A 15,381-nucleotide genomic window follows, 5' to 3' on the forward strand; every position below is an offset into this window, starting at 1 on the left:
CCCCTAGAGGATGCAGTGTCTCGTTCCCTACTCAGGGAACCATGGTTACATAAGTAACCTGAGACGTTTTAATGTTTTTGTCTTGTCGCTCAGGCCGGGACACGCCATCACAGTATGGTAAGGGGCGTAACAATTCCGTCACATGCTTGAGGTATTCGGCCAATCACAACGCACTGGATAGCAATAAAACATTCCATTTACACCACTCAGCAGTGCAAGCAATGCATTTAAGCCCAATGCCAGGTTTTAAATGTGATGAAATAATGTACACAAGCTAAATGTGTATTCTCTCATGGATCAAGGATGACAGGGTGACTAATAAGCATGGAAATGGCAAGATGGCTAGGCGGCTATTTGGTGGTGGAAGAGCGTGATGAAGCTCAGACAGACTCATCCCCCATAAACAGCATTCTTTCAGTCTGACTTACAACCTGGCACACTGGAGCCACAGACCCACTCAACAACATCACCACCAGGAACATTCCTCCTGCACTTCTTTAAACATAAAGCTCACTAAATTTAGCGTGAGATGGATATTTTACAACTTTTGGTTTATCTGTTCGTTTAGAGTGTTTTTGTCTGGGTGTGTGCATGTCAATGTGTCTTTGATTTTCGATTTTGTTTCATTATGACATGATACATGATACATGATTGTATGACACTAAATGACAAAAATTACGTATAGTGTATATTTTATGATTTTTTTTATATATATATTCATTTATTATGAATATATAAATGCCTAAACATTAATAACTTTATTTTATAGTGTAAAGTATTAGGTACTGTATGTCAGTCACAGTATACTCTACTGATCACAAGCTTGAGGTCAAAATATTACTAAAATATACTACTAATATTAATTAAAAAAAATACAAAAATGTTAGTTATTTAAAAAAAAAAGTTAATTATTTTTGTTCAGCAAAGACACATTAAACTGACTAAAAGAGACTGTTAAAGACATTTATCCTGCTGTGCTTCTTTAAACATAAAGCTCACTAAATTTAGCGTGAGAGGGATATTTTACAACTTTTGGTTTATCTGTCCATTTAGAGTGTTTTTGCCCGAGTGTGTGCATGTCAGTGTGTTTTTGCATTTTGATTTGCTTTTAGGGCATTATTGCATGATACATTTGTGACTGTATGATTCTAAATGACAAAACTTATGTATAGTGTATATTGTATGTATATATAAATGCCTAACACTAAATAATTTTATTTTTTAGTGTACAATTAAGTGCTGTATGTCACAGTGTACACTACTGATCACAAGTTTGAGGTCAGAAGACAGTAAAATATTACAGATAGTTTAAAATTAGTTAATTATAAAAATTGGAGTTAATTATAATTTTTGTCCAGCAAGGACACATTAAATTAACCAAAAGGGATGTAAAGATATTTATAATGTTACAAATGATTTTTGATATTGTTCTGTAATTTAAATGACATTACTGGAATAAATGAAATATACATGAAATTCACTTTTTTTTTTTTTAAAGTGGTCTGATCACATAATAATAATAATAATAATAATAATAATAATACAATTATTAAATTTTTCTTGATTTTCTTCAAATACCATGTCTCATTTCATTTCACACTGATGTCAACCAGAACTGATTTTTGAAAAAACTTCATATAGGGTAAAATATTTTATGGTCACATAATATCACAATTGGGAAACTCACAATTTATATAAATATTATAAATATTGACCACTATAAATATTGAAATAGTTTATACATTCATTTATTGACATTTTCAGGAACAAGGATTAAAAATATCAAATCTATAAATAAAAGGTATCTGAAAAGTAGAAAAAAGGATGAAGTAATGGTAACAAGTCAACAAGTTTCCAAGGGATTTAATGTATGAAAACAAAAACAAAAAGACTGAACATTTATTTAACAAAAATAAAAAACTTTAAATCTAACAAACAATCCAAAATGTACCCGAAGTTGTGGGAAAAAAACACCCATTTGAGTACAGAAGTAAATCTGGTGGTTGATATTTTTTTGTCTAGTCCCACTACTCAGTGTATTTCATACTAAGCCTGTAATACATCATCTATAAACAACTAAGTGATGTGCAGGTTATCAGAGCTGCAGCAGTTAATAGGAAGAGACAAAAACCAGCCTCTGTGCTGGCTTTGGATGAGATGACGGATTGTTTCCTTCTTCACACAGTCTCTTATTTATTGTTGGATGTGGTATGTGTTTCAGGGAATGCCCATGGAAAACTTCTGGAGAATTTCAGATTAAAAGTGACACTAATATGGCACTTGGACTTCAACATGCGACCCAAGGCCCCGGAAAAGGTGAGCATTATTTAGATGATGTCTAAGTAGTCTGTTTAGACTTTAAGGTAATGTAATCTTTAATGTTAAAATAAGAGGTTGATTATCTTGAAAAGTGCACTATCAGACAATGCTAATCAGTTGTTGCAATGTTGGCTCAACCAATGATGTGAGTTTCAGACCAACAGCGGATAATGTCTGAAAAACCTCGAAAACTTCAAAAACAGTCATTCATTTTGAAATTTCATTTGGTGATGCAGAAATGACATGTTTTGACAAATCAAAGCCAGAGCCTATTAAAAGCCTCTGTCTCTTCTGAAGAATAAATCATTTAAGTTAAATATAACCTTTACTCTAATGTACTAAATTAAGTGTGAAAGACAACCTGGTCTAATATATGTGTACATTCATCAGGAGTTATCACTTTGCTGTGAACCCTAAAACGAATATCAGGTGTCCTTTAAAAAAGAATCAATACCCCAAGGTTAGAAGATCAATGTCCAATTTAATTCCTCAGCGGGCTTGTTTTAATTTCTCAGAAGTGTCCCGGGGCAGGACTTCTTTGAAGCGAAGCAGGCCGGGGCTCAAGAAATCAGGTTTCAGACAGGTTTGACTCAAGGTCGATCAGTGTTCTTACTAACACCTTAGGAGGACGACTTTAGTCATCTCTGCTAATTTCCACAAGAGAACTCTGAGAGGATGGGAATGTGCCCTCTGCTACTGTCTCTCTACCCTTCAGGAAATTGCTTTAATGTTTCATTTCCCCCGACACAGGATCAGAATGAAAAACAGCGAACTGTCCCCTCATCACTCAAACGAGCAGCGTACAGTCATCTGGGCAGCATCCCAAACCGCACGACTGCCAACCATCTTACTGCGGAGCACGTGCTGAACTCTGGGTGATGTCAAAAGTCCATCTGCGATAATTTTGATGGAAAACATTTCAAGGGAGACGTACCGTCTCTCTAAACATTAAAGAACAATACGCAAGTAAAACATAAAACAAGATTTTCCTTGTATGGCCCACTCTGATAAACCACAGTGTGTTTGTCAGAAGCAAAGAGTTTAGCCAATGATAACTGAGCTCATTTACATAGACTGGTTTTGCTACTGTACCATTAACACTATGTTTAATTTTTTATTTTAGAAAAAGGTTTAATATTTTCATGTATTCTATGCAAAAAAGTAAATGAAACTTCAATTGTTTTTATTAATATATATATGTATATACGTGTATATTATGTATGTATATAGTTTTTTATGTTTTTATTTATTTTAAGTATTATACTATTGAATTAAAAAAAATCAATACAGTATGTATCACTGTTTCCACAAAACTATTAAGCAGCATGACTGTTTTCAACATTACTTATAAGAAATGTTTCTTGAGCAGCAAACTTCCTGACCCCAAATTTTTGAACAGAATAAATGAATTAATGATTGAATTAATTAATTAATGAATAAATAAGGGGGAGGGTGATAAAAGGGGATGTGAGATTTAAAAACAGGAAATATTCATTGTGAGATATAAAGTGGTCACAATAAGAAATAAATTGTGAAAATTGATGAAAATTGTAAGATAAAGTCAATTATGAGAAAATAAGTTGCAAATGAAAGATATGAAGTCACATAAAGAGAAATAAAATCATAATTACAGTAAATAAAGGTATCAGGGGAAAAAGTCATAATTAACTTTTAATTTCATTTCATTTTTTTTTTTTTTTACTCTGAAGCAGAAATGGGTTTCCACCAAAAAAAAATGCACAAGATACTGTATACGTGAAGCAAATCTGTTGCTCTGCTTACAGAGATGTCAAACAGGTTGTAATGAAATCCAGTTCAAATCCAATTTCTATGCTGGATCATCCTGTTTTTGTGCCTATAGCCTCAGACAGGCTGATCTGCACCATTTCAAGGCTGCTTCAGTCACGGCACGCATCTCCTTTCAACATATAGCCAATCAGAGCAGGCCGATGTGTCAGCATGTCTGCTCTGATCCTTGGTATCACCTCAAGTCACACTGACAACTCACTGCGCTTCACAGGACTGTTTATCCAGCCATAAGAGGCGTTTGCCCTCGCTGCTGGAGATGACGCGTGTCCATGAATGCCCAAAACTACATGCTCATGACAGAAGCAAGGAATATAAAACACACATGCTGACATTTTTATAGAGAATCTCTCTAATAATAATAGTTGATTTCGTTTCAACTTTCTTGAGTTAAAGCAGATTTGAGTCCTGTCATCTTCAAGTATTTGCTTTCTCTGAAATACAGTATTCCCCGGTGCAGTTTAATGTCATTTTGGTGTATAACCAAGACTAGACATTTCTGCATCATAATTTATTAAATTGTACAATTTTACATTCAAAATGCCTTGGCTGAACTTTGACTCTTGCCAACTGACTTGTGTTAATCTGGGACATTTTAATACTTAATAGGACATTTATTCATCATAATACTTACCACAACTTAAACGGGGTATAAGATACTTAACATTTGCATTTAAATTCTTATTTAAGTTAGTATGCCAGGGAGGTTTCATCTGATTATGTTGGAGACATTCCTTTTTGTCAATATGACAGTTTCTCCATACATCCTCCAACATACGATTTGGCAAACGTTCCTCTCGTTCCCTGAATTCTCAGGACTGCCTACCCCTGAAAAATAGCACTGATCTATTAAGAGCATTTATTTTATAAATAATGCCATGAAGACTTAATTGGTTAACAAATCTTATGTCAAAACTGGCCATGGGTATGAGCTAAAAACATCTCATGACTTACAAAAAGACATGTTTGACTAAAGCTTACAAACATGTGGGGAAAAATGTCCATTTCGCATTCCTATTAAGGCTAGGAGAGTTGAGTTTATGGGACGTCCCCTGATGCATTTATAATGGCATTGAAGAAAGAACATAATAACAGTGCCAGATGTTTAACTTATTACAGCTTATGAATAAATGTAAAATAAATCACAGTAAGCTCAGTTACAGTTCAGCTCATTAATAGGAAAATCAGTTACTCATTTTCCTGATAATAAAGACAATCCCCCTTCCCCTAAAACTGATCAAAAATTACATTTTTAATGTTACAAAAGATTTATATGATCAATGTTGTTCTTTTGAACTTTCTATTCATCACAGGATCCTGAAACAATGTATCACAGTTTCCACAAAAATATTTAGCAGCACAACTGATTTTGACATTGATAATAATAATAAATGTTTCTTGAGCTCCAAATTCAGTTTTGCCATCACAGGAATAAATTACACTTTTAAATATATATTAAAATAGAAAGCAGGTATTTTAAATTGTAAAACTATTTTACAATATTATACAGTTTTTACTTCAATTTTAATCAACTAAATGCCTTGGTGAGCATAGAAGACTTCCTTCAAAAACAAAAACCTTACCATTGCAAACTTTTGAACAGTAGTGTATTTTTTCACAAAATTACATTTTTGATCTGTGTTGTTTTTGTAATACTTTCAATTTGGAGGTTTAATCTGAGGAGCATTGTTCTTAGGTGTCAAAACTGGAGTTCTGAAGAAAATTATTTTTAGAAATCGTTAGAATGTGCACATCAGACAGATGTTTTCTTTAGTACATGGTTTGATTTGAGTAAGTAACACTTACTGTACATCAGCAGAGGTCAGCCTATAATTCTGACAATTAGATTTAATTATTGTATTGTAATTATGTTTTATGTCAAAGTTTCTTTAGATACCGGCTAATCGGCAATCCTGTTGTTTGGTGAGTGTTAAGTTAACTACAGACCCTGTAATATGTGAATTAATATAAAGTAAAATTCTAAAAACATAAATTGCCATCTAATCACCAAATACAGAACACTTGCAGAACAAATTAATGAAAACTCCAAATGATTCGGTTCACGCCTCTGCTCTGGGGTTTATCTTGACACTGGCAGTGCTATAGTTCACTTCCCTCCATTCCAGTAGCACATGATTATCTCTAAAGCACAATCGCAAGATGAAACAGTAAATTTCACAGGCGATTGGCTGTTTCATGATGAACCGAGAGAATCTAGTTTTGTAATAAGACCAAACGTTACATGTTACTGGACATTTATATATTTTTTTAATATTCTGCTGCCATAAAGGAACAAAAGCACCTCTCTGTTCTGATTCTTTTATCATCTGCTCTTTTTTTGGCTCTCTGGGACTCTTTTCAACTTCAAAACGCATCGAAAATCATTTGTCTCTAAATTCGGGATTCTGAGAAATATAATACGGAGAGCAATTTGGTTGAAAGCCCATGTAAATACACTTGAGCCAGCTGCTGGCTTTCTTTTAAAACTCTAGTGCTTTCTATGACTGTTTGTCTCTGGCAGACACACGCATGAACACACACACACACATGCATGTACGCACTCGCATTTCCAAATGCACACAAACACAGTCTCTGCCCCAAAGGTGGTCCCAGCTGGCATAGATTCAGGCTAGATAGTGGGCACTAAAAGGTTCAGGGTCCTGAAGTGCCCTCAGATTTTTTTTGTGGTTGTAGCACATGTGGAGGGAACAACAGTGCCTTTCAGACAAAATATCTTCCTTTACCACTGCCACTCATGCATAGCTCCTGCAGGATGGTTAGCACAATGATCCTAAACACTGTGTACAATCAAAAGCCCCATACTGACGGAATCTTTTTTGAAGACGTGTATGTGCAGTAAATCTGGGAAAGATCTGACTAAATTTAGTCACTCACCTTGGCTGCATTCGGGGTGGGCTCAAAGCAAGCGCTGTGGATGCTGGGATACACGTCGGACCAGCCTTCCATAGTGCAGTTCCTGCTAATGATGCCTAGAACAAACAGACATTGCTTTGTTAACAGCCAGTTTATCAGAGAGATTAACGGCAATTTAGACTGACAGCCAGCATTAGTGAGTGTTTTGGTAAGTAACGCTTCACAACGGTGCACATCACCGAAAGCCCAGAGATATCAGAGAAAACTAAACACAGAAATAAGCTAATCAAAGAAATGAATCAAGAATAGAGTAAAGCTCAACACAGCCTACCAAGAAATGTTTCACCCAAAATCAAAAGCCAAAAAAAAAGCAAAACATTTAAAGAAAATGATGCTTTAAGTATCACTGTAATTTTTGCCATTATTTTTATGCTACTTAAATGCATTTCATTCCTCAATTATTGTTCTAGCTTTTTTTTTTTTTTTTTTACTATTTAAACCAAACATACTGCATATACACTATCGTTCAAAGGTTTGGGGTCAGCAAGAATTCTTTTTTTTTTAAGAAATTTATTTTATTCAGCAAGGGTGCATTAAATTGATCAAAATAGACAGTAAACATATTTACAAAAGATTTCTGTGCTGTTCTTTTGAACTTTCTATTCATCAAAGAATCTTGGAAAAAAAGCATCACAGTTTCCACTTATTAAATTATTAAGCGGCACAACTGTTTTCAACATTGATTATGAGAAATGTTTCTAGAATGATTTGAGGGAACATGTAACACTGAAGACCAGAGTAATGGCTGCTAAAAAAAATTCAAATAAATTTAAATAGAACGCATGTAATTTCAAAATACTGTATAATTATAATATTATTGTTAAAATAAATGCAGCCTTCGTGAACATAAGGGATTTTAATAAAAATTAACATTATTAACATTTTAAATTAAATTCAAGGCAGTAAAAACAAATGTTGTTTACACTCAAATGTATTTATTCAGCATGGTAATATAACATTTTTCCAAGTTATGTTAATGAGAATATAAGCATGAGACTGCTCATAATGAGAATCAAGGGTTTGAATGCGAATTGAATACTGCATGCAAAAATCTTAATGATCCTAAATATAGGCATCTTTTTTTAAGCAAAATATGTTTTTTTTATATATTTTTCCTTTTAATTGTTGAGTGGAGAGACTCTTTTTTTACTGTGCCTTTTTTAGGTGTGATTTCCAGCTACATGTGCTGCACTCACTCATTATACTTTAAATACTTTTAATACATTATACTAAATCCATATGGCACCAGTGATAATGGAATAGCTTTGTACATCACTAATGCATTCAGTCAAGGCTGAGAGGCAGAGGCTGAGTGTTAAGTATAAATACAGACTATTTGTGTTTCATGCATTAAAAGTGTCTGCGTGTAGGCTTGCTAATACTCTCAGTAACGAAACAACAGCCTCCTACACGTTGCATTGCATCAATGACCAACATTACACCTGGAGAAGAGCAGCTGGCAGGCTAACAAAGAGTACATGAACACATTTACACATCAACCAAACATTACAACACCCAACAGACAAGAAAACCAGTAGGCTGCAACATAGATTTTTGAACATTTGATTTAAAAATAGTACTGGATAAAGTGAAGAACAACAAAATGTATTTTAAAGATAACGCATGATAAAATACTTTATTCTATCCCAGCTGAATGTGCATAGACAACTACCTGTTTAAGTAAACAAACTATAGGTTGATTTATCTGAAAGCTATTGAAAAATTATGTAAAAGTTGTATAATTATATTTATTTATTATAAAACACAATCATCTCATTTATAATTCATCATTATGAAAATGTATTTTTGCAATTTGTAATGTAAAAATGTAAGAAGTAAATTAGATTAGTCCAACACTTTTCACAAAATATCGTTAACAACTTTTTTTTTTCATTTATAGAGTAATTTATGAAAGCCCATTTCCGCCATGAAAAAAAAAAACTTAATTTTTTTTTGTTTATTAATTGTGACTTCTTACAATCTTACAATTCAATTAGATTTTTTCCTCAAAATTACTTGATATAAAATTAGACTTGCAAAATATAAACTCACAATTCAGAGAAGAAAAGTTGGAATTGTGAGCTATAAACTCGCAATTAGAGAAAAAAAAAAGAATTGTAAGAAAATTATTATTACCTATTATCTATTATTATAAAAGCAATTATCTTTTTTATCCTTTATTTATTGTTTCTTGTGGTGGAAACAAGCTTTTTTTCCCCCAGAGATATTTTTTTCAAACATTTTTCCCAGAGATAAAAAATTGGCATCAGTTTTAATAAGAATTTAATGGATTACAAAAAAAAAAAGGGAAATCAGGGAGAGGACTTTTCGGACCTACAAAAGCCAAAGATAACTGTATATTTACTAACATCAGTACTCTGTGATTGTGAAAACACTTTGTGCGACTACTTCTAATGCGTTACTCAGAGCTTCTTGTGACATGAGTATGTTCTATGTATATTTTAGGACTGAGGAAAGCAGAATTAATATTTAATGGCATTTCATCGGGCCAAATATGAGGGCGAGCACAACTACATCACTGTAGAGCACTTTGCTAGAGAGAGAGAATGTAAACTCTCCTGACATGTATCAACATGGAGATTTATTTTTGTCTGTGTGCAGCCTGAAACAAATCCCCCAAATACACACCCAGCCATGCAGATCAGAACACACATGTGTATACAGACACTCAAACACACACATGAGCCCAACAAAAGGGGCTGTCTGTGCAAACAGACAGATTCAGGCTTTATAATAAAAGTGCTAACTGACCCATCTTTGAAAACCTGGACCACCTTATTCACCCTATTCACATCGATCTGCTAATTTACGTCAACATGTGAGCTTTTATCTTGAATTCAAACAGTCAGAACGGTAATCAAACATGCATTTTTGTCCAGGAGCATAAGTGCTTTGCGGGAGCACAATGTGGGACTGATTTGCTGCTTCAACAAATGCAAAGGCGCAGAGCTTTGTGCAGCACAAGCCTGACAGACAGCTACTTTCCATTCTGTACATGGCACATCAGTCCAAAACCCTCACGTCTAACATGACATTCGTAACAAAGAAAGAATGATACATGTGGAGTCATTTTTAAGTCCTCCAGAGGGCTACTGTAGAGAAGACAGGTGTACTGCAGTAATGTAACCCATGGGTTTTATTTTTTATTTATTTATTTTGATGCAAAAGACCCCTTGACTATTAAATATTTAAAAAAAAAATTTTTTATTGTAATATTTCACAATATTACATTTTTGTATTTTGTATCAAATGGAGCCTTGGTGAGCATAAGAGACTTCTTTCAACAAAAACAACAATAATAATAATAATAAATAAATACATCTTTGGAATGGTACACATATCAGGGTTATTTTAGTATCATTGTAATAATATTATAGTTTTTAATAATATTTTAAAGTATTACAATTTTAGTTATTTTGTTTACTTTTTTCAGTTGTATTTAATTAAATTTAATTTCAGTTTAGTACATCAAGACAAACTAAATAAAAATATGAAATGTTGTTTCGGAAACTAGCTGAAATAAAATAAGTTAAACAGTTTTTTATATATATATATATTTTGTTTTATTTCAGTTAAAGTTTCAAGAACAAAAAAGTAACAAAAAATAAATGTTAAGTAACAAAAATTGTTTTCTATATTAAGTATATTACTATTTATTACAATTTAAGTAATTATTTTGGATGTTTTTTGCATTTATTAGTACACAGCTGCTCTATTTATTATACATAAATAAACGTAACAATATAAATTTAAAAACTGTGCAGCGCTGTTGCACTTCAGGGGTCCTGAGTTTGAGTCCTGGCTTGCAGACCTTTCCCGATCCCGTCCCCCCTCTCTCCCTATTTGCTTCCTGTCCACTTACTGTCCTATTGAAATAAAAGGCATACAATCCAATTTTTTATAGAAATAAATATTTCACAATAAATATCCCTTACAACCTCCAGTATTAATGTAAAAGCTGAAAGTGGAAAAGAAAAGTACAATTTTGCAAAGTAGACCATTTTTTTTTACACTTTCTTTCTCTAAAACTTGACCCCAACTGAAACGGAAACCCCCCTGATGTATCGTACATGAGCTCAGTCGAAGAAGAGGAGAGGGCTGAGCCATTTACTGCCCACACAACCTCGAGGCACCTGAATCTACCTCGTACAATGAGAACAAGTGAAATATATATATATATATCTGTTCTACCCCTTACAATCCATTAACCTCTGTCAAATGATTGGAAATATATCCCTCCGAATACTGGGTTAAGAAAGTGCTTTGCTTTTTTGAGAGCTAGGGGGGAAAAAACAGCAAATAATATCTGGGGTAACAGTAAATGGAGCATAAATGATGCTGATGATGATGACAGTGATTCATCTGTGAAAAGTTCAGCCATACATTAGAAAGCTTGATTGGAAATGATAATCGTGTGCTATAAAACCACAGGTCAGCATGTATTTCCAGATGTTCTGGTCTAATTTGGCTCCTTAACTCGTGGATATCCAGCGGCACCATGTGTTCATGTGTTCCAGCATGAACTCTCCGAGCCAGCAGGTTAGAATGTTCACAAGGGCTGGAAATAGCCTGATTGGGGAATCAGGGCTGTATGTACTCCCACACTCTGGAGCTTGATAGACAACTTCTCTGTAGGGAAGAAAGGGTGTGCTGGTTCTGTGCCATTGGCTCGGGTCCACGGGTCAATGAGCATGTCCGAGCAGAAGGGGAAAGACATGATTCACTCACTCCAGCCTTCAGTTTATTCCCTTACTCATTAATTTACTCACACTCACACATGCACGCTCACAATCAGCACAGTTCACTCTTTCATTTACAAAAAGCTGGCCTTCAAATTGAAAATAAGAACAGTACATTACTTATCTGCTTTGTACACATACGAGCAGAACTAATCATAAACTTCATAAAATAGGGTTTTACAGCTTAATGCCATAGGACGACCTGTTTAGGTTTGTATATGCACTGGTGAAACCCTTTGGAGAACATCTAGACATCTGTTCATAAAGGACAGCTCTCTGAGGTACTTACAAAATAGAACCTGTAAGTTCTTGAAAGACTGTCAACTATTTCTTCATTAACGTCCAAAAAAGTGAAAGGTTTTGAAATATATATTGAAGTTTCTTTAAGACAGGGCCCAAACTTTTTAATCCAAAGGGCCAAAAATCAAACTTTACAAAAGTAAATGTTGCATTATATCCAAATATATTATATTAAAATGAATTAAATTCAATTATTAAAGGGATAGTCGTTAATTGCCCACCTTCATGTTGTTCCAAACCCATAAGCACAAGAACCAGAACACAAATGATATTTTTGATGAAATCCAAGAGCTTCATAGACAGAAACACAACTACCACATTCAAAGCCCAGAAAGGTAGTAAGGACATCGTTAAAATAGTCCATGTGACATCAGTGGTTCAATCGTAATTTCTGTATTTTATTAAAAATATCTTAATTTGTGTTCGGAAGATGAAAGGAGGTCTTAAGGGTTTGGAACGACATGAAGGTAAGTAATTAATGACATCATTTTCATTTTTGGGTGAACTATCCCTTTAATTTAAATAATTCAACAATAATAAATAATTTTTGGGGATTTTTAAATTACTATTTAAAAATCACTTAATTCTATTTTAATTTTAATAATTTTTTACGCTTCAAAAATGAAACAAAAAATTTTAAAATACAAGCAAAATTATAAATTATATACATTCAAAAATTGGAAAGGAAGATGCTTTAGTTGAATGTTTTTTGTTATATTGCATGGCAGGTCAAATCAAAGGTCATCACAGGCCCTGTTTAAGCATAATATCTTAAAAGGGCAACAACCAGGATAAATGACAGTTTGCAAATATTAATGTAAAATTTACCATCTCTGGAGAACAAATTTTTTAGGGCAGCGGGGCAGGTGTTGACGACCACCTCTCCAATGTCGGCATGGTGCCAGCAAGAAATATTGTCCCACATTCCCCTGCAACCTGTAAGGACGTAGAAACACAAAAAAATATAAAAGCTTAACACATCTGGATCTTAAAATTTGCTGAAATAGCAGAACTTTCAGCAAAATTAGTGCAGCAATGTACGTGAGAAACTTGACATGTGTTTGACAGGAACCTGGGAAAATGTTTAGTTTGGGATAAGATCCGCATTCATTGACTTATGTTCTTGAGAGTCTTTCTGCTTTATGTGTTGAGTGTATTTGAATATGTGTTCTCTTTTAACCTAACCCTACAAATATCATCCAAGTTTGCCTTTCATTTAGCATAGGTTAGGTATTACAGATACATATACTACAGATAGATAGGTTAGATACAACCAAAAAAAACAAAAAAAGGGTAAAGTCACTGGATCTCATGAGACCAGCCCACAGGGACAGGACGCATTCCAGCATCTGCGGTTAGATAAGTGTGTTGTGAAGGTCTGGACATAAATAGAAAGATGGTCAAAGAGGTCTGACTATGACATCACACCACCATACATCATCATCTACAACATCCAAACACTCTCAGAAACATCACAGCAAAGAGGACATGCAGTCCTTTACGTACTAAAGGAATAATTGACCTAAACATTTCAAATTCTGTTTTAATTTACTCACCATCATGTTGCTCCAAATCTGTTTTTTTTTTTTTCTTCTTCTGTGGAACACTGTGTGTACGAGTAATAATGTACGAGTCATATCAATCACTTTTATGATACATTTACGCCGCTTTTTAGATCTTGAGAGGCCAGTCGCTCATTCCCTGTCTGTATATGGAAAAGAGTGGGCAGTACAAAATATTTTATAATATTATACACTACTGTGCAAAACTTTGGGGTCAGAGTCAATTTCATCTTGTGCTCCAAAGAAGAAGAAGAAAAACGTCATGCAGGTTTGGACTGTAAATAATGACCGAATTTTCATTTTTGGGAACTATTCCTTTAAACAGCTGCGTCTTCTCTGAAACAGCTGGTTGTTTCTGAGGGAAAATAAGGAATCTAAACTAAGAGAAAATACGTCACTCATCAAACATTGTTTAAGACACAGTAAACATTGCCTCTGATTGGTCAGTGCTCAGTCCACTTTGCCCTTTTATGAACCATCAGAAATGTGGGATATATTAAGTGGTCCAAACAGCCTTTTTGCAGTCATCTCCAGAGGGATTTGTCACTCATTTCGCCAATTCGAATAGTCAAGTCCTCTGTGTATGTACTGCCAAATAATTACCATTAATTGGAACATCTGTCCACTGATGGACACCATACAACTGTCATAAAGGCAAACAAAGTAAAGCAGGGTCGTTCCCACACTTCTGATTTTATTCTGAAGTGGAAGCAAAGCATGAAGAACAACACACAACATACATTTAAAAATAAAGAAAAGATTGTCTATGACTGCATACTGATAGTGAGTTTGGCTTCTTCTTTTATGATATGATAATATGAGCTGGGAAAAAGCAGGAGGAAATTTTCAAAAGTCCTTTGAAACACAGTCATCACTGAAACATCTGGGTTTTTAAAAGCTTCAAAGTAGGATATTAAAGGTCTCATCATAATACTATGAGTATCTTTGTTCCATTAAAAAAGTGATATATCTTCTGCAGTGTTGGGGGTAATGCATTACAAGTAACGTGAGTTACGTAATCAGATTACTTTTTTTCAAGTAACTAGTAAATTAAAAAAAGTTTTTAATTTACAAGAGAATATCTGAGTTACTTTTTCAAATAAGTAACGCAAGTTACTTTTTTTTTCAAATTTATTGATTGACAGCTCTCCTGTCCCCATGTTGAGAGAAATCAGATGTTACTGTAGTTCTAAAATAAATATGAATATGCATTAATTCATCTCACTCACACACAAAAAAAAAACACAGATTCAGTATTCCTCAAAATGAATAAAAATAATGCAACTCAGAATATGACGCAAACCTGCAATAATTACATTTTAAACAACACAAATATCCTTTATGTATTTAATCCCATTCTATTAACCAATGTCTTTGCTTCTGACCTTCGATGATCCAGTTCAACCATACTAATAAGCAAAAATTACTCTAGACAAACATTTGTGTGTCTTTTTTTATTGCTGAAGTGTGTTGAAATTTCTTCTTCTGCATTCTACTGTACGGATGTAAATTTACTTTCCCTTCAGCCTGAGGCTTATTCATTTCACTTTTGGTGCGAAAAGGCTTTTATATTTGCCAAAAATAGAACTTTTTTATTTTAAAAACAAACAAGCAAGCCCTGTCCAGATTTAAAAAGTAAAGCAAAAGTAACGTAACGCATTACTTTCCATAAAAAGTAACTAAGTAACGTAATTAGTTAC

The 15,381-nt window shown here is 33.8% G+C and overlaps 1 protein-coding gene across 1 annotated transcript in view; it reads right to left on the reverse strand.

Moving 5' to 3' along the window:
• LOC107685459 (vasoactive intestinal polypeptide receptor 2-like) overlaps nt 1-15,381 on the reverse strand; it is a 37,453-nt gene that overhangs the window by 8,439 nt on the left and 13,633 nt on the right. The window contains exons 4-5 of the mRNA XM_016482051.1: nt 12,948-13,055; nt 7,021-7,115 (exon numbers count right to left, since the gene is read on the reverse strand). Of these exons, the coding sequence (XP_016337537.1) occupies nt 7,021-7,115; nt 12,948-13,055 (203 nt within the window). The remainder of the gene's footprint in view (nt 1-7,020; nt 7,116-12,947; nt 13,056-15,381) is intronic.

Source organism: Sinocyclocheilus anshuiensis, unplaced genomic scaffold (genome assembly GCF_001515605.1).
Source record: "Sinocyclocheilus anshuiensis isolate Anshui unplaced genomic scaffold, SAMN03320099.WGS_v1.1 scaffold862, whole genome shotgun sequence".
NCBI classification, from domain to species: Eukaryota; Metazoa; Chordata; class Actinopteri; order Cypriniformes; family Cyprinidae; genus Sinocyclocheilus; species Sinocyclocheilus anshuiensis.